The 24664-nt window shown below is 37.1% G+C and overlaps 2 protein-coding genes across 3 annotated transcripts in view; one reads left to right on the top strand and one right to left on the bottom strand.

Moving 5' to 3' along the window:
• Positions 1 to 19389, top strand: part of LOC123563433 (BMP-2-inducible protein kinase-like) — a 58666-nt gene extending 39277 nt beyond the window's left edge. For both annotated transcript variants that reach the window (XM_045356250.2, XM_053531721.1), the window contains exon 18: positions 8187 to 19389. In XM_045356250.2, the coding sequence (XP_045212185.2) occupies positions 8187 to 10303 (2117 nt within the window). In that variant the 3' untranslated portion in view covers positions 10304 to 19389. The remainder of the gene's footprint in view (positions 1 to 8186) is intronic.
• A 4232-nt stretch (positions 19390 to 23621) lies between these two features.
• LOC123562010 (interferon-inducible GTPase 1-like) lies at positions 23622 to 24329 on the bottom strand. Its single transcript, XM_045354669.2, has one exon. The coding sequence runs from the start codon at positions 24327 to 24329 to the stop codon at positions 23622 to 23624; it is 708 nt and encodes a 235-aa protein (XP_045210604.2).
• Positions 24330 to 24664: the final 335 nt, after the last annotated feature.

Genomic DNA, 24664 nt, shown 5'->3' on the forward strand with positions numbered 1-24664 from the left:
TCAAATAATAAAAAAACCTTGTGACTTCTCTAGAGGCCATATTTTTCATGGGATCTGTATGAAAGTTAGTCTGAATGTTCTTGATGATATCTAGGTCAAGTTCGAAACTGGGTCACGGGCGGTCAAAAACTAGGGCAGTAGGTCTAAAAATAGAAAAACCTTGTGACCTCTCTAGAAGCCATACTTGTGAATGGATCTTCATGAAAATTGGTCAGAATGTTTAGGTCAAGTTTAAAACTGGGTTACGTGCCCTCAATAACTAGGGCAGTAGGTCAAATAATACAAAAACCTTGTGACCTCTCTACAGGCCATACTTTTCATGGGATCTGTATGAATGTTGGTCTGAATGTTCATCTTGATGATATCTAGGTCAGATTCGAAACTGGGTCAACTATGATCAAAAACTAGGTCAGTAGGTGTAAAAATAGAAAAACCTTGTGACTTCTCTAGAGGCCATACTTTTGAATGGATCTTCATCAAAATTAGTCAGAATGTTCACCTGGATGATATCTAGGTCAGATTCGAAACTGGGTCACGTGTCATCAATAACTAGGTCAGTTGGTCAAATAATAAAAAAAACCTTGTGACCTCTCTAGAGGCCATATTTTTCAATGGATCTTCATGAAAATTGGTCAGAATTTTTATCTTGATGATATCTAGGTCAGGTTCAAAACTGGGCCACATGAGCTCAAAAACTAGGTCACTGTGTCAAATAATAGAAAAAACAATGTCATGCTCAGTTCAAAACTGGGTCATGTGGGGACAGGTGAGCGAATCGGGACCATCATGGTCCTCTTGTTCTTAGTAGATATTACTCTTGATTGAGCATTTTTGTTGGAAGTTACATAAACGAAACTTGATATGTGAGTTCATAGAAGGATGTGTGAGTGTGGCGAACTCAGATTTGGTCTTTATGACAACAACCTGAGTGATTTAGTGCCATCATGGTCCAAATTTTTCATTATATTCAGTGCTGTTACTTTATATGAAATGTATTACAGTGATTTGTAACTGAAGTCTGCTTAGTTGGCCAGCATGGTAATTTATTTTATTATCTGGTTCGGCAGTTTTGTATGGGAATCAGACCTTATACCACCAGGCTGGGAAGTCAATTTTATGTGAAATTTGCATGATAAAAGTTCTGAACATGTCTTCAAGAACTTGAAACCTGTTGAAAAGTGGTTTGTTGCCAAACAAGCAACTGACTGGTTGTATGAAATAATACACAACTGATAGACACAGATATTGTTGACAAAGAAGTCCAGTTTAAAAGTTTTGCAGATTGAGAGCACTGAGACAGGTGGCAGAATCAAACTCAGTCATTCTAGATGGAGTTTGTACATCTGTATTGAAGCCATGTCGTACTGTATGCTTTGACTGCAGCAATTTTTATGTCCCTGAAGGTGGGCATATTAAAATCGCACTGTCCATCCATCCTGTACGTCTGTGTAAGTTCTCTTCTGGGCTGTAACTCTGCCATCCATTTTGAAATAACTTTGCATAAATGTTCACCATAATGAGGTGACATGTTATGCACAAGACCCAGACCCCTAGCTCCAAGGTCAAGGTCACACTTAGAGGTCAAAGGTTTACAGGGGCTGTTCATGTCCGGTCCATAACTCTGCTATCCATGAAGAGATTTTGAAATAACTTGGTATAAATGTTAACCATAATGAGACAACATGTCATGCGCAAGACCTGGACCCCTAGCTCTAAGGTCAAGGTCACACTTAGAGGTTAAAGGTTAACCTGGTGTGTTTCTTGTCCGATCCAAAACTGCCATTCATCAAAGGATTTTGTAATAACTTGGCATGAATGTTCCCTATGAGGTGACTTGTCGTGCCCAAGACCCAGACCCCTAGCTCCAAGGTCAAGGTCACACAAGGTTAACATGGTTGTTTCTTGTCTGGTCCATCAAGAGATTAGAAAATAATTTTACACAATGTTAACCATACTGAGATGTGTTTTACTTATGACCCTGGTCTCTCAGGTCATGGTCAAGGTCACAAAATGATTCATACCTAATCTATTCTAGCATATTTTGCTCAGACAACTGTAACATTCTTGGGAGTGCTTCGGGGACATTTGTCACCAATAGTGACAGCACTTGTTTTAAAATAAATCAAGAATGAACTTTATGTTTAAACCAAATACATTCCAGCATTGAGAGGTTATGGTATAATTAAAAAGATAAAGGTACAAAAAGCAGGTTTATGAGCTCATATTGCAGATGTGGGATTTAATATTTTCCAATATACATTAGAAAAGTGTTAGCTACTAACATTTCTGTTAATGCTTCTGGAAACTAAACATTGGAGTGAGTGAGTGAGTTGGGTTTTACAGCTAACTGACACAAAATGGTCGTATACCGCCAAGTCTAAACATTGGAAGACTGAATTAAATGCCTGTCAGTCATAGTATTGTCAGGTTTGTATCATTTCTTTTGAGTAAGCAATTTGCTTCTCAGTGCTGTCAGAGTACATTCATGCTTGAAATATTTTTTATTTGGAAGAAATCTTGTCAGCATTTTAAAGGAAATAATTTGTTATGCCCCCACTTTGGGGGGGGGGATATAGATTTGCCCTTGTCCGTCCTTCCGTGCGTCCGTCCGTCCTTCCGAGAATGTTGTGTTGCGCCTAGCTCCAAAAGTATTTGACGTAGAGTCACAAAACTTTACAGGAATGTTGGTCAGCATGTGTAGTTGTGCACCTGGGGTTTCACGTCCGGATTCATTCAGTCATGTAGAAGTTATGGCCCCTGACTTTGTAAAAATTGGTCATTTTAGTGTTGTGTCGCGCCTAGCTCCAAAAGTATATGACTAAGAGTCACAAAACTTTACAGGAATGTTGGTCAGCATGTGTAAGTGTGCACCTGCAGTTTCACGTCCAGATTCATTCAGTCATGTAGGAGTTATGGCCCCTGACTTAGTAAAAAATGGGTCATTTTAATGTTGTGTCGCGCATAGCTCCAAAAGTATTTGACCTAGAGTCACCAAAGTTTACAGGAATGTTGGTCAGCATGTGCAGTTGTGCACCTGGGGTTTCGCGTCCGGATTCTTTCAGTCTTGTAGGAGTTATAGCCCCTGACTTAGTTAAAAATTGGTCATTTTAATGTTGTGTCGTGCGTAGCTCCAAAAGTATTTTACCTAGAGTCACCAAAGTTTACAGAAATGTTAGTCAGCATGTGCAGTTGTGCACCTGGGGTTTCGTGTCCGGATTCATTCAGTCATGTAGGAGTTATGTCTCCTGACTTAGTTAAAAATTGGTCATTTTAATGTTGTGTCGTGCGTAGCCCCAAAAGTATTTGACCTAGAGTCACCAAAGTTTACAGGAATGTTGGTCAGCATGTGCAGTTGTGCACCTGGGGTTTCGCGTCCGGATTCATTTAGTATTGTAGGAGTTATGGCCCCTGACCTGGGAAAAAATTGTCATTTTAATGTCATGTAGTGGGGGCATCTGTGTCCCATGGACACATTTCTAGTTCTGTCAAGGTTCCTACTAACTGGAAATTTGCTCTTGGTTTTACTTAAAAGCACAGACCTCCAGGTTGTATGACAACTGAAAAAGAGAAAATCTTTAGATATCAGGAAATAATTGCTATGTTCCTTTGAAACTAGTTACTGACAGATTAAATGTTATGGAAATACATCAGAATAAATTGTTTTTAGTAACTTTTCCATTCAAAATAGAAAAGCGTTTGTAAGGGGGTACTGGAAGTAAACTGCCTTAATTATAAAGCTTTGTATTTTATGGTTGGTAAATATGAATTCCTTCGTGGTGTATTGGTCAAGAAGGTAGGACAGCAAGTCAGTTTTAGCCAAAACCAGGATGTCAGTCCCTTTAAAACAAAACAGTTAAGTTATTGCTCTGAAACTCCCTTAAATTAGAAGCCGTTAAACCCGGAAACACCAAACTGAACAGCTTTTGCAGTCCTAAAGTTTTTCCGAATAAAAAATGCCTATTTTCAAGAAAATGAACAACTTTTTCCAGACAGAGCATCCATACAAAATTACGTTTTTAGCTCACCTGTCACAAAGTGACAAGGTGAGCTTTTGTGATCCCGCGGTGTCCGTCGTCCATTCGTGCGTCCGTGCGTGCGTCCGTAAACTTTTGCTTGTGACCACTCTAGAGGTCACATTTTTCATGGGATCTTTATGAAAGTTAGTCAGAATGTTTATCTTGATGATATCTAGGTCAAGTTCGAAACTGGGTCACGTGCTGTCAAAAAGTAGGTCAGTAGGTCTAAAAATAGAAAAACCTTGTGACCTCTCTAGAGGCCATATATTTCACAAGATCTTCATGAAAATTGGTCAGAACGTTCACCTTGATGATATTTAGGTCAAGTTCAAAACTGGGTCATGTGCCATCAAAAACTATGTCAGTAGGTCTAAAAATAGAAATACCTTGTGACATCTCTAGAGGCCATATATTTCACAAGATCTTCATGAAAATTGGTCAGAACGTTCACCTTGATGATATCTAGGTCAAGTTCAAAACTGGGTCACGTGCCATCAAAAACTAGGTCAGTAGGTCTAAAAATAGAAAAACCTTGTGACCTCTCTAGAGGCCATATATTTCACAAGATCTTCATGAAAATTGGTCAGAACGTTCACCTTGATGATATCTAGGCCCAGTTCGAAACTGGGTTACGTGCCGTCAAAATCTAGGTCAGTAGGTCAAATAATGGAAAAACCTTGTGACCTCTCTAGAGGCCATATTTTTCATGGGATCTGTATGAAAGTTGATCTGAATGTTCATCTTAATGATATCTAGGTCAAGTTCAAAACTGGGTCACATGCGGTCAAAAACTAGGTCAGTAAATCTAAAAATAGAAAAACCTTGTGACCTCTCTAGAGGCCATATATTTCACAAGATCTTCATGAAAATTTGTCAGAATGTTCACCTTGATGATATCTAGGTCAAGTTCGAAACTGGGTCACGTGCCATCAAAAACTAGGTCAGTAGGTCTAAAAATAGAAAAACCTTGTGACCTCTCTAGAGGCCATATATTTCACAAGATCTTCATGAAAATTGGTCAGAAGGTTCACCGTGATGATATCTAGATCAGATTCGAAACTGGGTCACATGCCCTTAAAATCTAGGTCAGTAGGTCAAATAATGGAAAAACCTTGTGACCTCTCTAGAGGCCATATTTTTCATGGGATCTGTATGAAAGTTGGTCTGAATGTTCATCTTGATGATATCTAGGTCAGTTTCGAAACTAGGTCACATGCGATCAAAAACTAGGTCAGTAGGTCTAAAAATAGAAAAACCTTGTGACCTCTCTAGAGGCCAAATATTTCATGAGATCTTCATGAAAATTGGTCATAATGTTCACTTTGATGATATCAAGGTCAAGTTCGAAAGTGGGTCACATGCCATTAAAAACTAGGTCAGTAGGTCAAATAATAGAAGAACCTTGTGACCTCTCTAGAGGCCATATTTTTCATGGGATCTGTATGAAAGTTGATCTGAATGTTCATCTTGATGATATCTAGGTCAAGTTTGAAAGTGGGTCACGTGTCGTCCAAAACTAGGTCAGTAGGTCCAATAATAGAAAAACCTTGTGACCTCTCTAAAGGCCATATTTTTCATGGGATCTGTATGAAAGTTGGTCTGAACAGGGTCATGTGTGGTCAAAAACTAAGTCAGTAGGTCTTAAAATAGAAAAACTTTGTGACCTCTCTAGAGGCCATACTTCTGAATGGATTTCCATAAAAATTGGTCAGAATGTTCACCTTGATGATATCTAGGTCAAGTTTGAAACTGGGTCACGTGCCTTAGAAAACTAGGTCAGTAGGGCAAATAATAAAAAACCTTGTGACCTCTCTAGAGGCCATACTTTTCATGGGATCTGTATGAAAGTTGGTCTGAATGTTCATCTTGATGATATCTAGGTCAAGTTTGAAACTGGGTCAACTGCAGTCAAAAACTATGTCAGTAGGTCTAAAATTATTAAAATCTTTTGACCTTTCTAGAGGCCATATTTTTCAATGGATCTTCATGAAAATTGATCTGAATGTTCACCTTGATGATATCTAGGTCAGTTTCGAAACTGGTTCACGTGCGATCAAAAACTAGGCCAGTAGGTATAAAAATAGAAAAACCTTGTGACCTCTCTAGAGGCCATATTTTTCACGAGATCTTCATGAAAATTAGTGAGAATGTTCACCTTGATGATATCTAGGCAAAGTTCAAAACAGGATCACGTACCTTCGAAAACTAGGTCAATAGGTCAAATAATAGAAAAACCTTGTGACCTCTCTAGAGACCATATTTTTCAATGGATTTTCATGAAAATTGGTCAGAATTTTTATCTTGATAATATCTAGGTCAAGTTCAAAACTGGGTCACATGGGCTCAAAAACTAGGTCACTATGTCAAATAATAGAAAAAACGATGATCAAACGTGAACGAGAATCTGTAAAAACTCGAGAATTGAATGAACCTTCCCCAAATTATCATAAGTTCAAAGATGAATATGATTCAGGGGAAGATGATTTTGTCCAATTAGAAAAACCAAAATACTTTAAAAGCAAGCAGTCAAGAAGTCCGCGACCACCGGACAGAGATATTGAAAGTTCGGCGTTCTCAAATATGAGTTTCAATGACGATTTTGATGACGAAGAACAGGAAGCTGTAAATATTGGAATGTCAGCCTCTATGAATGAAGCAAGTCTTCATTCAGTAAAATCATCAAATAGTCAGAATCTAAATGTTGGACAAAGTCAGCAAACTGGATTTGTTAAAGACCCATCTCCAGTGAACCAGGACTCGATAAAACCACCAAACGATGGTGGATATGACACTTCTACTTGGCCGCGAAAACGACACAAAGTTCCGAGTAAACAACACGCTACAGCAGAACCTTTTACTGTAAAAAAGAGGGTTGATAGTATATTTAGATGAATATTTGTACTACCGTATTTTCCCGAATTAAGGCCCCCCCCTCTAATTAACGCCCCCCACCCGTTTTGGAGGGGAAAAAAGTCAACAAGAACGAAAAAAAATCACCTACCTCATTTTTATAAGTCCACATAATAAGTAATTTACAGTAAGTATCCAATGTATTAAGAATTAAACACACTTTTAAACAGTACATGTACCGTAAATCCAAAACGTTTATACTAAGTACGGTACTTATCCAATCATCAAATAGAAAATTAAACGGTAAATCCATTTTTGATTTGTTTTTGCACCACCCGCGCACAAGTTAAACAAATTTGCGGCAAAGTGTTAACCTTTTCTTCGGCAGTTCTAATAACTTTTAATTTAAAAGCCGGCACATAAGCAGCGTGTCAAACCACTGACATACAATTTGTGTATGCAGTACCCGCATGTACTAAGGAAAATATTATCGGAGTACACAGCTGTTTGGGTATGATGACGTAATGTGTAATGTCGCGAGCGTGTCACGGAATACATGAGGTACCGTATTTAACTGCATAATTTTAAGACACACTGCATTAAATTGGATGCCAAATAATTACGTTTTGGGGGAATTAAACAACACAGAAACACTTTACAGTTGGTTTGAACGATGTTTTTAAGTTTTGTAAAAATTTTAATTTTTTATTTTTTTACCTCAAATAAACGCCCCCTCTTTGGAAAATGTAACGCCCCCGGGGGCGTCTATTCGGGAAAATACGGTATGTTGTGAATTTATGTGTTGATCACAGATACAAAATGTATTTATTTATAAGTCAGTGTTATACTGGTGATCCTTGTGCTGAAATTTTGTCCTAATTTTTATGTTTTATTTATTTTCTTTGTATTCACAAGTGACAAACGATGTCATACTCAAAACTGGGTCATGTGGGAAGAGGTGAGCGATTCAGGACCATCATGGTCCTCTTGTTATAAATGGAACAGTCTTTAAGGCAGTCTTGAAATTTGGCCTTTGCCTGTTGTCATGTTTAGCTAAATTTACTCTATTTGGTAGCATATGTCCATAAAAGCGTTAGAAATGTTATTGTTTGATTGGAAGTAAATAAACAAGATGTATCTGTTGCCAGGCAGTTATACAACCATTTTATATCCTGTTGACATAAAACACTGAGAACCCCGACAATTTGAAGTAAAGTTTGGTCTTATGACAGTTTTGTTTAGAGGGTCTCTACTATATTTGATTTGTATTTTTGTTTTTTTGTTTCTGCCGAGTATTTTATTTTTGATTAATTATTCCAGGTCATGCATCTGACAGTGATGACGATTTTATGGATAGTAATGCTCGTCAAGCAGACAGCTCAGATAACTCTCCTTCAGTCCAACGAGAAAACCAAAAGTCTCAGGAACCTTTCTCTGTCCGTGCGGCACTTGGCATGTCTTCCAGATACAACAAGCTTGTTGATAGTGGTGATTATTATGATGGTGATCATACTGACGATAAAACTACTGACAACGATAAACCCGCAAATAAATATAATAAGCTTGTTGATAAAGACAGAAGTGATTTTAAATCCAATAAGTCTAAGAATGTAAATAATAGCAATAATCGTAGGAAAGCTAGTCTGGAAATGAAAAAAGATGTTGCAAAAAGTTGCAAGAACTATGAAGAAAATCTACAGAAGTACAAAAGAAATTTGCCTAAAAATACGCATATCACTGCTTCTGGTGATGTTATCAAGTCGCGACACCGTCGGCGGGAATCAAGTTCTTCACATGCTGATGAGGATAGTATATCAGAACAGAAAGGAACTGAATTTTATTATCGAGAACTTGATGATGAGTATGGGAGTCGTCCAAGTGCTCATGTAACGAAAAAAGATCATGATGTTATTTCCATGGTTTCTACATCGAGTCAGGAATATGACCCCACTCCAAAGCATTTACCTGTACCGCCGCCACCAAATTGCACCTCAGAACAGGAAGCTGCATCAACACCACCTGAGAAGCCAGATCCTATTATTGGACATGAGCATGGTGTCCGTCCTTTGCTTGACGACGATGAACTTGAAAACGCCTATGATGGAAGTAATCCTACTCCTGGAGCGTCGGAGACTGCAAGTGAAGCAGAGACTATCTATGCTTCACCACAAAGTTCCGAACCTACTTCCCCAGTGTCCAAGCCAGAAACTACGGATATATTTGGAGCTGCACCGTTCAGGAAAAAAGCATCTCGTAAGAAAAGACCAAGCTCTGGTATATATTCAGGAGTAAAAGCAAGCTCTAAAGATGATATTTACAAAGTGAGTACCTATGTAAAACCAACTGTTCCACCAAAACCAAGGCTTCCATCAAAACCTTCACAAAATAAAGAGGATTCTGGGAAAATGAGTCACACAAATAAACATCGGAACAGGCGACATGCTTCTGGAGGAGAAATGAGTGTAGGTCTGTTGGCGAGAAGTGATGACAGTGACAGTGACGATGCAAACGTAAATGATATTTTTGGAAATGCCCCATTTATTAAAAGGTCTTCAAGTTCAACTGATGCTGTTTTACATATATCTCCTCTATGTGAACAGAACTTCCCAAATAAGGCTTTTGAATCGAGAAATGGTATAGCCAACAGTTTTAGTGTAGATAGTTTGAATCTCAGAGCCGAAGCTTTACCAGACTCTTTCGGTGCCATACCTTTTAATACTATGCAAGTTAGATCAGCTAGTTCTGTGATTTCACATGGAAGAGCTATGAGTGAACAAAGGTCTCCAGTTTCCACAGTCCCTTTTCAGACTGTGTCTAGTCCAGTTAGTTCTCCCCCAACCATTCCAGTAACCACAAGATCTACTACTAGTCCAACACGCCCTGTTCCGGCACCAAAACCAACTCGCTTCCAAGAATCCAGTGTGCCTGTGATCAAACGTGAACGAGAATCTGTAAAAACACGAGAATTGAATGAACCTGCCCCAAATTATCATAAGTTCAAAGATGAATATGATTCAGGGGAAGATGATTTTGTCCAATTAGAAAAACCAAAATACTTTAAAAGCAAGCAGTCAAGAAGTCCACGACCACCGGACAGAGATATTGAAAGTTCAGCGTTCTCAAATATGAGTTTCAATGACGATTTTGATGACGAAGAACAGGAAGCTGTAAATATTGGAATGTCAGCCTCTATGAATGAAGCAAGTCTTCATTCAGTAAAATCATCAAATAGTCAGAATCTAAATGTTGGACAAAGTCAGCAAACTGGATTTGTTAAAGACCCATCTCCAGTGAACCAGGACTCGATAAAACCACCAAACGATGGTGGATATGACACTTCTACTTGGCCGCGAAAACGACACAAAGTTCCGAGTAAACAACACGCTACAGCAGAACCTTTTACTGTAAAAAAGAGGGTTGATAGTATATTTAGATGAATATTTGTACTATGTTGTGAATTTATGTGTTGATCACAGATACAAAATGTATTTATTTATAAGTCAGTGTTATACTGGTGATCCTTGTGCTGAAATTTTGTCCTAATTTTTATGTTTTATTTATTTTCTTTGTATTCACAAGTGATGTGTTTTAATGGTATTCTGTGATTTATAAGTAATATTTATTAATTCCAAGAACATTAGTAATACATGCATAAAATGTCAGTCTTCACATGCAGACATATTGTCCTTCCAGTTTTGTTTGTTTTATATAGTCTTAGTTGGAGACTGAGAGTTTTGTACTTTTCTTCATTATATTTTGGAAAGGAATCTAGGATAATCACAATAAGAAAGTAAAACGTTCATACTTTAAAATCTAATTATTAGAATTAATTAGTCAAAGATTGAAACTTTGCACCTGGGGTGCTCCAGAGATTTCAAGGGATATAAATACTCATATTTACCATTGCTTACATGTATAATTATCAGGCGAGATGGCCCACCCTTACTCTTAATCTGATTCCCCGTTTGACTTTTCAAAAACAAGAAAAGCTGTTGTACTTTACTACTTTTTTTCAACACCTGCATCCATGTCTCAACTGGTTAAGTTTCTATATGTATGTGCACTGCACAGATTCTATTTTTAGCTTGACTATTCTACCCACCCTGGCATTGGCATCGGTGTCACACCTTGGTTGAAGTTTTGCATGCAAGTACATATGGCTATCATTTAAAGTCATAAAGCTTAGAAACTTATTTTTTCTTTTTCTAAGTCAGTTACCAACCTCACTAGGTCAAGTCACATAACCTGACATGTCTTTTCACCAAAATTTTAATTATGACCCCTTTTGGACTTAGAAAATCCTGGTTAAAGTTTTACATGCAAGTTACTATCTCCAAAACTAATGCAGAAATTGAATTGAAACTTCACATGTGTCTTTGGGGTTATAAAACTAGGGGATATCATCAAGTCCCATAACTGCATTTTGGCCAAATTATGCCCCCTTTTGTACTTAAGAAATCTTGGTTAAGGTTTTGCATGCAAGTATCTATCTCCAAAACTAATGCAGATACTGGATTTAACTCTGTAGATATTTTAACATTTAGGGTAATATTCCTGCTTCAGGGACAACAATTCGAATAGTCGAGCATTGGCTGTCTTACGAGCAGCTCTTGTTTTTCACAGAGTTAGGCCCCTGTTTCAACTATACTTTATATTCTTATTCAGTAACTACTTGAAAGTTCACATACTACTTCACTATGATGATTTGACATTCAGTGTACAGGTCCTGTAACCCTTCCCTGCTTTTATACAAAGTTATGTACAATATCAGCTCAGCAATTTTAGTTAAGGTTTAATGTAGCATATCATCTCTGTGATCTAGTGTGGGAATGAATTGAAGCCTCACACATCTGTTTTTCTGTTATGATCTGACATACACTGCACATGTTCTGTAAATCTTTGCTTTATCACATAGTTATGGCCTATTTGTGACAAGGATTTGAGTAGTCGAGTGTTCATGTTCTCCAGTAACTCTTGTTTCTTTTTGAATTGAGCCGCACCATGAGAAAACCAACATAGTGCATTTGCGACCAGCATGGATCCACACAGTCTGGTCAGGATCCATGCTGTTCGCTTTCAAAGCCTCTTGCAATTAGAGAAACCATTAGCGAACAGCATGGATCCTGACCAGACTACACAGATGCGCAGGCTGGTCTGGATCCATGCTGGTCGCAAATGCACTATGTTGGTTTTCTCATTGTGTGGCTAAATTGTTCATGCTTATTGTTGCCTTTTTTCTGTGCAGATTTATTTGTTGATGGTATTTGGGTTTTGCTTTCTGGATGAGGCTGATTACAATTAAATATGTATAAAACGCATTGATAATTATAACCTAAGGAGAATACATGGCTAAAGACTTTACTTCTCAATATCTACACATTAAAGTTCATATGTGCATTTTCTAATTTGCATCTTATATATTATATCCACTGTTTCAAATGGCAATACAAACTGGCCTAGTTTGTTCATTTTCTTTAGATAATTCAGAAAAATCCCATGATTCTTTCTTGACAAGCATCGGGAATCGGTATTCATGCAGGACTACGGTATATCATAGTCGATTCATTCCTGAAGATTAAATCCCAACAAACTTTAAGATTCCCAATCAGTTATTTGAAAGTTGAAATCCATTTATTTATATCCCCCAGGAAATAGCCGTTTTGGCCCAACAATGAAGTTTTGTGCTCATTAACCATTACCCTGCTAAATTTCTAAAATGGACTGGTCTATCATTCAATTTGGTCAGTACCATTTATTATTCGAAAGGGTGTTCACTGAAAATTTACTGACTGAATAGCGAACAGGGCAGACCATGATCAGATGTGCAGGCTTATCTTGGTCAGCACTGGTCGCAAAGGAAGAATCACTTGCCGCCAGTGGGCTAAAGGTTAAATTGAATAATTTAACTGTATATGAATCTGTTACATCATCCTGACAAAGATACTGTGCTGTATACTTGCTTTAAAGAAGTCTGCTTTTTCTTTTAAGATATCCGGAAGCTTCATGATTCATGTCATTTTTATCTAAATAAAAAAAAAAAAAGACAGTTAAAGTGTCTATTCTCTATTTTTATTACGTTCCGATGTGAAAAGATACATTAGTTTGGAGTTCGAATATTGATGTAAATAGCCAGACAGTATTCTGTTAGAATCATTATGTTGTAAAGAAGACTAATTACTCTACTTGCATAGCTTTATCATGAATGTTTGAAAAAAATCTTGGAAGTTTTTAATTGTGCATCTGAGGTAAATTTACATACAGCATTATGCTATATAGACACAAAAGTATAATCATGTTATAACAGAAGATCAGTGAACAATATAAATCCAGGACTGCACAGATGTTCAGGCTGATCTGGATCCATAATGGTTGCAAAGTCAAAGCATTGTTTTTGCACAGCGTCACTCATTTACTAAAACTCAAACTAAAGATGGAGTCTAATTGCTGTTGAAAAAGATTATTTCAAATATGGATAAAGACACTGAAAAATACCCTAAAATGGGTTATATATCAATGTATTTTATAATTTGAAAAGTTTCTGTTTGATGTATCAGACCAATATTTACATCAGTTATCAAAAGAAAGGATTCCATAAACCTGTTAGTGAAGAGATAAAGTGAACATTTCTATCAGTGTAAAGACTTTCACTACAGTGCAGATACAATGATTTGAATGTTCAGTATTCATATGTAACTAATAAGCAAACAGTATTGATCCAGATCAGACTGCATGGTCTTTAAGATCTAGGGTGTTACATGTATATGGGGAAAAAAAAGGATTTTGTTGACCTTAGTGTAATTGAATACCATTATGGTAGATATCTTCTTGTTGCACCTAGCCAACGAAGCTTATCTCATTTGTAAAGTATGAATTAGTCCTCAGTGCAAAAACAGTTGTATCTGTTTTCATGTTTAATATACAATAGTTTTATATTGATGCAGTAAAACATACGTTTGCTAGTCGAACTTTGTGTTTTTATTTGATTGCAAGTTGATGTGAGTATACATTCCTTTGTATTTTGTTGTTTTTTTTTGTTATGTTTTGGCTACTTTTGAAATGCGTGTGCCATCATGTTAAAAGGTACAAACTTTCAGATTAACAACAAGTTTTGAAATAAGTTTGGATGTAATTAAACATCACTATGGTTGCATACATTTTAAAATTTTGCAAAAATAGAAGCTAAAAATCTTCCTGAGATGGTCCTTTTAAAAACGATGGCTTGCATACCTGTAGCTCTGTTTTTATTAGCTCACCTGTCACATAGTGACAGGGTGAGCTTTTGTGATCGCCCTTCGTCCGTCCGTCGTCCGTACACAATTTCTTGTGAACAAGATAGAGACAACATTTTGCAAGCAATTTTGATCAAACTTGTACAAAACTTGTATTGGCATGATATCTCAGTTCCTTTCAAAAACGGGCCAGATCCCATCATGGGTTCTAGTTATTGCCCCTTAAAGGGCCAGAATTGGCTATTTTTGTGCATCAACAATTTCTTGTCTGCACGATAGTGGTTTCATTTATGATTTTATTTTAACCAAACTTGCACACAACTTGTATCACCATAAGATCTTGGTTCCTTTTCAACCGGCCAGATCCCATTATGGGTTCCAGAGTTATGGCCCCTGAAGGGCCAAAATTAGCTGTTTTGACCTTGTCTGCACAATAGCAGCTTCATTTATGATTTGATTTTTACCAAACTTGCACACCACTTGTATCACCGTGAGATCTTAATTCCTTTCTTGAAGTGGCCAGATTACTTCCTGGGTTCCAGAGTAATGGCCCCTGAAAGGGCCAGAATAAGCTATTTTGACCTTATCTGCACAATAGCAGCTTCATTTATGATTTGATTTTAACCAAACTTGCACAGAACTTGTGTCACCATAAGATCTTGGTTCCTTTCTTGAACTGGCCAGATTCCATTATGGGTTCCAGAGTTATGGCCCCTGAAAGGGCCAGCATTAGCTATTTTGACCTTGTCTGTACAATAGCAGCGTCATTTATGATTTGAATTTAATTAAACTTGCAGAAAACTTGTGTCACCATAAGATCTCAGTTCCTTTCTTGAACCGACCAGATCCCATTATGTGTTCCAGAGTTAACTAAAAGGGCCAAAATTAGCTTTTTTGACCTTATCTGCACCATAGCAGCTTCATTTATGATTTGATTTTAATCAAACTTGCACAAAACTTGTGTCACCATAAGATCTCAGTTCCTTTCTGGAACTGACCAGATCCCGCAACAGGTTCCAGAGTTATGGCCCCTGAAAGGGCCAAAATTAGCTTTTTTGACCTTGTCTGCACAATAGCAGCTTCATTTATGATTTGATTTTAACCAAACTTGCACACAACTTGTATCGAACCAAGATGTTGGTTCCTTTCTTGGAATGGTTAGATTCCTTTATGGGTTCCGGAGTTATGGCCCCTGATAGGGCCAGAATTAGCTATTTTGACCTTGTCTGCACAATAGCAGCTTCATTTTTGATTTGAATTTAATCAAACTTGCACAGAACTTGTGTCACCATAAGATCTTGGTTCCTTTCTTGAATCGGCCAGATCCCCTAATGGGTTCCAGAGTTACGGCCCCTGAAATGGCCAAAATTAGCTATTTTGACCTTTTCGGCTTAATAGCAGCTTTGTTGTTCCTGTCCTTTGGGCTTCATCAGTCAAAATTTTGCTCGATGTAATCCTTTGGGCATAAAACTACTGGCCTGATTTGAAAATAATTTTATTTGAAGTAACTTTAAGAAAATTTCAACTATATTTTCTCATAATTCTTTTGATTGATCTAGATTATGATTCTTTGATCTTCTTGTCCTTAAGTGCAATGATAACAGGTGAGCGATATAGGGCCATTTTGGCCCTCTTGTTTAACTTTTGTTGAGATCAAAGTTTGAATTCCTTTGACTATTAGGAACTGGTGCTAGAACTATACATACATATTAACCATTAGCTTGCTAAATTTTTAAAATGGACTGGTCCATCACTCAATTTGGGCAATACCATTTATTATTCCAAGGGGTGTTCACTGAAAATTTGCTGACTGAATAGTGAACAGTGCAGACCGTGATCAGACTGCACGGACATGCAGGCTGATCTTGGTCTACACTGGTTGCAAAGACAGAATCACTTGCCACCAGCAGGCTAAAGGTTAAAAACTGTTATTAGCTTATTTTTTCCTGTAATACTTTCTAGCTATTCTGTGACAAGTAAATCAGTGTTTCAGTACAATGTATGTTACGGACATCTTCTGTTTTGTGTTGTACAAGTCAAGAAATGGTAAAACAAATATTAATTTGTGTATCAACAAGAGATCTAACTTTTATTTATGTTACTGCAAATATGTTGATATTTTAATCCATTGAACTGAGCATAGAAATGTGATTTATCGATCTGTGAACGTTCAAAATTTTACCTGTGCTATTTATATATCACTTAATCCTTACCCTGCTAAATTTCTGTATTGAACTTGTCCATCTTTCAATTTGGAATGTACCATCAACTGTTAAAATGGGTGCTTACCAAAAAGATACTGACTGAATGGCGAACAGTGCAGATCATGATCAGACTGCTTGGATGTGCAGGCTGATCATGATCTACACTGGCTGCAAAGGTAGAATCAGTTGTGTCCAGCATGATAAGGATTAAGTAGGAGTTAAAACAAACTTTATATATGCATAATATATTGCAAAATAGATGAATGTTTAAGAAGTAAAGTCTACAAAATGTGTATTTGTAAACTACAAAATATTTATTGATAGGATATTAAAGAAAATACTCATTTTATTTTTTCGAACAGAAGTTTCCCTCCATAAACTTTCATTTAGAATTTAACATGAATTTTTATCTTTGTTTGGAAATCCAGCTGAATTCAGCTGTATCTGTTGACAGAGAAATTTTTTAATTGTCAAGATTGGTAATAATATTTTGGTCATTAAAAAAATAAAATTTTCACTCAAGAGAAAAAGTGTATTTTGGAATAATATTTTGAGTTACAATCTTATAAATGAAAATACAAACTTTAGAACTATATATTTTTAACAAAACTGTAAGGTGATGCTTTCTTATAAAATTACTAGTTGTTTTACCATCATTAGAAAAAACCCATTGATATCAAAGAAAAGGTGTTAGAGTAAATGTTAATAGAATAATGTATTCCTTTTTTAGCTCACCTTTGCACAAAGCGCTCAAGGTGAGTCTTTTTGATTGCCCTGTGTCTGTCATGTGTCATCAACAGTTTCACTGTCAACACTCTACAGGTGACACATTTAGCCCAGTCTTAATGAAACTTGGTCCAAATATTACACTCAATAAAATCTCAAAATATTTTGTTACTTGATCAAAAACTACATCAAGTAATAGGAAAACCATGTTGACACACTAGCTACCACATTGTTTGCTTGGTTTTTGTAAAACTTTGTCAGAATGTTTGTCTCTATAAAATCTAGGTCAAGTTTGAAAGTAGAATGTCTAGGTCAAAAACTAGATCAAGTCATAGAAAGACTTTGTTAACATTCAACAGGCCACATTTTCTAACTGACCTTCGTGAGACCTGGCTGTTTAAAATCTAGGATACATTAGTAACTCGATCACTTGGATAAAAAACTTGGTCACTAGGTCAGATAATTGAAAGACTGGGTTAGAGATATACTTATTTACATAAAACATAATCAGTGTTTGTCTCAATGAGATGGTTCTGCTTGCTCGCACTTTGAAGCTCGCCTCTGAAATTGCTTTCCAAAATTTGAAATATCATTCAGTTTGCAGAAATGTTTCTTGGGTGAACTTCTATCAAGGTGGCTGTCTGATTACTAAAAACCGTGGCCGCAATGTGCTTGACTTATTAATCCCCCGCCACAAGTGGTGGGGGGTTATAGGAATGGTCTCCGTCCATCCTTCCGTCCGTCTGCCCGTAACACTTTCGTGTCCGCTCCATATCTCCTAAACCCCTCGAAGGATTTTCATGAAACTTGGGTCAAATGATCACCTCATCAAGACGATGTGCAGAACCCATGAGTCAGCCTTGTCGGCTCAAGGTCAAGGTCACAACTTAAGGTCAAAGGTTTGAGCCTTCCATTTTGTGTCAGCTCTATATCTCCTAAACCCCTTGAAGGATTTTCATCAAACTTGGGTCAAATGATCACCTCATCAAGACGATGTGCAGAATCCATGAGTCAGCCATGCTGGCTCAAGGTCAAGGTCACAACTGAAGGTCAAAGGTTTGAGCCTTCCATTTTGTATCTGCTCTGTATCTCCTAATTCCCTTGAAGGATTCATATGAAACTTGGGTCAAATGATCACCTCAACAAGGCGATGTGCATAACTCATGAGTTAGCCATGCCGGCTCAAGGTCAAGGTCACTATTCGAGGTCAAAGCCTTCCATTTTGTGTCTGCTCTGTATCTCCTAAACCGCTTGAAGGAATTTTATAAAACTTTGGTCAAATGATCACCTCATCAAAGCGATGTGCAGAACTTATGAGTCAGCCATGCCAGCTCAAGGTCACACAACTTAGGGTCAAAGGTTTGAGCCTTCCATTTTGTGTCCACTCTGTATCTCCTAAACCGCTTGAAGGATTTTCATCAAACTTGGGTCAAATGATCACCATATCAAGAACTCATGAGTCAGCCATGTCAACTCAAAGTCAAAGGTTTGAGCTCTGTATCTCCTTAACCCCTTTAAGGATTTTCATGGCACGTGGGTCAAATGATCATCCATAGCTGTGGTGGGGGATTTAGCTGTCTTTCAGACTGCCTTGTATTTATATGGAGGGTACACTTTGAAAATCATCTGTTTTGAAAATTAGTTTCACACAGTTACTCCTTTGGTGACCCTCTACTGATATAGTTATCCCCCAATGAAGGCAGAGGGATATTGATTTGGTGTTCTCTGTCCAGATATTTGACCATCTATCTGTCCTTGCATGCATTTGTCCTTTCATGTTAAGTTGTTAAAAACCACAACCCCAATGAAACATATTGTTCTGTGAAACTCAGGTGAGCAAACTAGGGCCATCATGACCCTCTTGTCATTCTTAATGAGCAACAATAAATTAGAAATGAACATCTTATGTTCACATAAAGAAGATACATTTTCTTACATTCATATACCAGGTAGTGCAGAAGAGAATAAGAAACAAAACTGTGATGATACTAACCTTGGACTTTATTTTAGCCTTAAAATAACTAAATACTGTATAAGTGGATAAGTTCCTGGATAAAGAAGTTTTAGAGTTGCCGTTTTCAGACGTTTTGCAAGCAAATATATTTGTGAATCGCTGTAAACTGAAGTGTAAAAGCCAAGTTTATTTATCTTTACTATTGATGCATTTTGGTGAACGTCGAAATTTATGCTGGCCGACATTTCCATGTCACAAACTTTTCCACTTTTACAGTACTTGATGTAGTGTTGTGAGGGATTAACTTGATATTGTTTACCTTATATAGCATAACAAGGACAACACTGTTTTAAATTGTTAATATTAAAGATACTGTTTTTCTTCTGTTGAAATAAACTATACTGATTCAACTTGTATTTGTAATTTGTTTCATGAAGTCCAATGTGATTTCTCCTTGGCTTCCATTTACAGCCGGTACTGCACAATAGCTTGCCAAGGCAGTTTTCCAAAAACTATTGTCTTTAATGGGTCTTCAGTCATTAAGCTTCATAGAATGATTAGCTGTGTTGTCTTTTGACAGTCATATTGATTTCAGAGTCAAGGTCACGGTGATCTTAAGAATAAAATTGAGCCGCGCCATGAGAAAACCAACATAGTGGGTTTGCGACCAGCATGGATCCAGACCAGCCTGCGCATCCGCGCAGTCTGGTCAGGCTCCATGCTGTTCGCTTTTAAAGCCTATTGGAATTGGAGAAACTGTTAGCGAACAGCTTGGATCCTGACCAGACTGCGCGGATGCGCAGGCTGGTCTGGATCCTTGCTGGTCGCATACCCACTATGTTGGTTTTCTCATGGCACGGCTCAATTGCTTTTGCTGCATAAATGAATAATCAGTGTGCCTACATCTGTCAAAATATATAAGATGGTTACCTAAGTCAGTAGTTGACCCATAGTGACTAAAGGTCAAAAGATGTTTCAGATCAATTATTAAAGAACACACTTGCCTTGTCCTTTTAAATGCCATAGAATTATTAGATGTCAGATATCAGCTAGATCCCAGTAGTTAACTGATGACCCATATTGTTTTGAAGGACAGAGGTCAAGGTTCCAGTGATTAGAGGCTGTCATAATCATAACTAAATTATCATTGAACTTACAACTGTCAACGTTTATAGGATGATGAATTGGATCAGTATTTGACCCTTATTGATTTAGTGACATTTTGGAAGAAATCTGTTTCAGATCAGTCACTAAAGAACATATTGGCCCCTCTACGACCTCGTAGGATTGTTCCCATCTAATGCTGGAAGCAGTCGGTAGACCAAAGGTCAAGGTCACGCACGACACTAAAAATGGTTTCTGATCATTTACAAGAAACATGATGGTAAATCTTACTGAGTACGTTGATCTTTCTTCGCAGCAGAGGGACAGTTTTCAGCTCACCTGAGCAATGCTTAGTGTATTAGCTAATGTGATCACGCTGGGTCTGTCGTCCGTCCGTAATGTCAACAATTATGTTTAAAAGACATCTCCATAACCACTGAATGCATTTTGATGAAACTTGGCATGTATGTTCCTTGGATGGCCCTGTACCAAAGTTGTTCAAATGGTTCCACTTGGTTGCACACAGGGGCCCGCCAGAGCTAAAAATAGAAATATCTTTAAATGACATCTTCTCCTAAACCGACGGTCCGATTTTGAAATAATTTCACATAAATGGTCCTTATGTCACCCTCTACCCAGATTGTTCAAATTATATTGATTCGTCAAAAAACATGGCCACCAGAGCTAAAAATAGAAAAATCTTCAAACGACATCTCCTAAACCGATGGTCCGATTTTGAAATATTTTCACACACATGGTCCTTATGTTATGTCACCCTCTACCAAGATTGTTCAATTTATATTGATTTGTCAAAAATATGGCTGCCAGAGGGCATGGTCACTTTCCCTTATACGTATATAGTGGAAACTTTAAAAATCTTCTTGTGTGAAACTACTGGCCCGATTTTAGAATTATTTTACATACGGTTCTTGTGTGACCCTCTACCAAGATTGTTCAAAGTATTTTGATTGGTCAAAAAACATGGCCACCAGAGGGCGTGGTTACTTTTCAATGTATGTATGGAAACTTTAAAAATATAATAATTTGTGTGAAACTGCTGGCCCGATTTTAGAATAATTTTACACAAATAGTCCTTATGTCACTCTCTACCAAGATTGTTCAAATTATTTTGATCGGTCAAAAAACATGGCCACCAGAGGGCGTGGTTAAATTTCAATGTATGTATGGAAACTTTAAAAATATAATAATTTGTGTGAAACTGCTGGCCCGATTTTAGAATAATTTTACACAAATAGTCCTTATGTCACTCTCTACCAAGATTGTTCAAATTATTTTGATCGGTCAAAAAACATGGCAACCAGAGGGCGTGGTTAAATTTCAATGTATGTATGGAAACTTTAAAAATATAATAATTTGTGTGAAACTGCTGGCCCGATTTTAGAATAATTTTACACAAATAGTCCTTATGTCACTCTCTACCAAGATTGTTCAAATTATTTTGATTCGTCAAAAAACATGGCCGCCAGAGGGCGTGGTCACTTTTCCCTATATGTATATAGTGGAAACTTTAAAAATCTTCTTGTGTGAAACTACTAGCTCGATTTTAGAATAATTTTACACAAATGCTTCTTGTGTGACCCTCTACCAAGATTATTCAAATTATTCCGATTTGTCAAAAAACGTGGCTGCCAGGGGAGCATGGTCACTTTTCTTTTTATGTATACCATACTTGTCCAAATTATTGCCCTAAGGTCAAAAGATGGCCACACCCCTGTGTCTGACATGTACTTACTATAGGCTTTTATATTAGAAACTTTGAAAATCTTCTCTGAACCAATAACAGCTAGAGCCTTGATGTTTGGCATGTGGTATCAGATTTGTAATGTCTATCGTAATTTTTCAAATTATTGCCCTAAGTTCAAAAGTATGTGTGAAATGTATGTAATATAGGTTAACATAGAAGAAACCTAACTCTGTTCTGATACAAGCACACCTGAAACCTTGTACACAGGTGAGAGCTTTAGGGTCAATGACCATCTTGTTCCATTTTCAAAAGGAATGAAAATAAATTTAACCAATTTAATCCACGCAAAATGGTACGCTTCATCACTTTCTGCATAATACATATTAACATATATTTTCTATGAAAATTTCAAAGGCAAAATACACACTAGAAGCAACGTCAATGAATATGCATGAAGTAGAATGACTTGTCTTACAGACGCTTACCACAATTTTAGAACTTGTTTAGTCTTGCATCCTTTGCCAAATTACTTCTTTATGAAATATCAATTTATGGAAACATTTATACATTTGGATTTAAAACAGTTATTGACATCTCTATTCGAATCGAGTGTGAATTTCATTGATGCTGGACGGTGGGCACACGATACAAAGCCAAACAGTGTGCTTTTTCTTGGTTCAAATTTACCACATCTGCTTATAATTTTTTTATGAAATATCAATTTAAGGAACATTTACCTGCCACACGATATAAAGCCATACACTGTGCTTTTTCAAATTTCAAATTTACCACCTTCAGGTTAGTCTTTTTATAACTGAAACTACTCCTTTTGTAAGTGTGTTGTTATCGATTCTGTATTTGTAATAATCAATTTCAGGATTATTGATCAGCAAGTTTAATTATAATGACGTTCATTACACTACCTGTGACCGCTTAGTTATCTGTGTCACATCCGCAGATCAGACACCCAGTTTTTCTACTAACAATTTCAAATCTAGAAAACTTCAAAAGAGCTGCTTCTGTTCCAAGCTTTAATGTGACAAACTTGATGAAATGATTTTTAAAGAATTCTCTCATGCTCAGTCTTTCCTGTAGTAGGAAGATATAATATGCATGGAAAAATGGAGAAAGGAAAAACACAAATAGTAAATGTTCTCTTATTTTAGCATTGCTAACTTTAAAATGTTTAAAACGCAAACCCATATATTTATTTAAAAGGGTGTTAAGCTCCTGTATTACACAAATTACTTAATTCAGTCCTTAGAAAAACCTACTCTCAAATTCCATTTTTCATAATAATGTCATTGCTTCACAAGTCATTTTTAATGCAAGACTTGGAGAGACCTTTCTGTGTCTCAAAGTCATATATTTTTGAAGCCATTTTGTACATTTCAGACAGATTTTGATGAAGCGCAATACAACAGAATTCAAGCGCTTGTCGAGAATATGGTTCTGGTCCTAGCTTAAATAACAACCAAATAACCTTAGTAAGCATTTCTGATAGCCGGACGGGAAATCTAAATCTCTTCATAATGCCTGTTTACAGTTCATAAAACTTATTTCTAAATATTTCGATATTTTCATCAGATAGGTTCAGAATATTCTTGTTTTCTTGCAGAGTGCTTTCTTCAAGGTCAAGCTGCTTTTGATAATGAGCGATCTCTTTTTCAAACATCTTCTTTTGTTCAGAAGGGCTGTCGAAAAGGCATGCGATTTCTAAGGCTTTTTGTTCAATATTCTTCTCTAAAGCCTTTCTCTTCCTCTCTAGTACTTGCTTGGTAAGGCCAGACAATGACAAAGCCATTGCTTCTATTTTTAAGCTATCTGAATCATTCAGTAACTGGTCTTGTAATCGTCCAAAATCAAACATTTGATTTGTTTTATCATAGTTGTTGCTTTTGTAAGGTTTGCATCACAGTCATCTCTCACAACCTTCATGACTGCAGCCTGCTGATGTTTGCGTGGTTTTGACTTTTTATTCTTTAGAATATCCACATCAATTCCTGTTCGTATGAAATAAAATCTCTTCTTTCTGCTCTGTATTTGTTTTGCTAGCCATTCGTCGTTTTCAGTAAATCTGTTCGCTGGAACGATTAGAGAGAAATCATATCGGTCAAATTTTACAGCCTCGAGGTAATTTTCTTTCGGAAACTTAGGTGTCCCAACTCCAGGCATGTCCCATACCACAAAATTTTGGTTATTTGGATGATAGTAAGGGGTAAGATCAGCAGTTGTTTCTTTAACATCAACTTTGGCTGCATTTTCGTCTTCTTCTGGCGAAAGGTCAAGTGTGGCGTTGATTAGTGAGGATTTCCCCGCCCCAGAGATTCCAGTTACAGCTGTGTTCAATTTAATTTTCTTCCATTTTTCACATTTTTCATGCAGTTTTTGTTTTAGGCCTTCTATCCCGCTTTCAGTTAAGACAGTTTCTAATTCATTTATTTCTTGCTGTATTGTTTGATCTACGCCTGCCCCATCCTCATCACCGCAATCGTCGCTAGATATGGACCAGTCTCGAAGATCTTTTTCTAACTTTTCCATTGTTCTGAAATATTAATAGAATAGGTAAGCCATGGTTTAAGTTCTCTGTTAGTATCGATGCAAATAGAACAGTGAGGCCACGTGATCAAAGAGGCATGGAACACGCGAAAATCTGCCTCGATTCAGGTATGTTTATTCTTAATTTCTCAGCTTATACAAAATTTTGATGAGATAAAGCGCAAAGTACCCGGCATTGTAATAGCTATCCACGGTTAATAGAGGCTTTTTAAACATCCCTGTGGATTTTGGCTCACCTGAGCACAAAGTGCTCATGGAGAGGTATTGTGATCACGCTGTGTCCGTCGTCCGTCCGTTAATCAAGTCACCCATCCGTC

This window comes from Mercenaria mercenaria, chromosome 2 (assembly GCF_021730395.1).
Source record: "Mercenaria mercenaria strain notata chromosome 2, MADL_Memer_1, whole genome shotgun sequence".
NCBI lineage: Eukaryota > Metazoa > Mollusca > Bivalvia > Venerida > Veneridae > Mercenaria > Mercenaria mercenaria.

Excerpts from the sequence above, each read along its gene's own strand:
- LOC123562010 (XM_045354669.2), bottom strand. The coding sequence starts at position 24,329 with ATGGAAAAGTTAGAAAAAGATCTTCGAGACTGGTCCATATCTAGCGAC.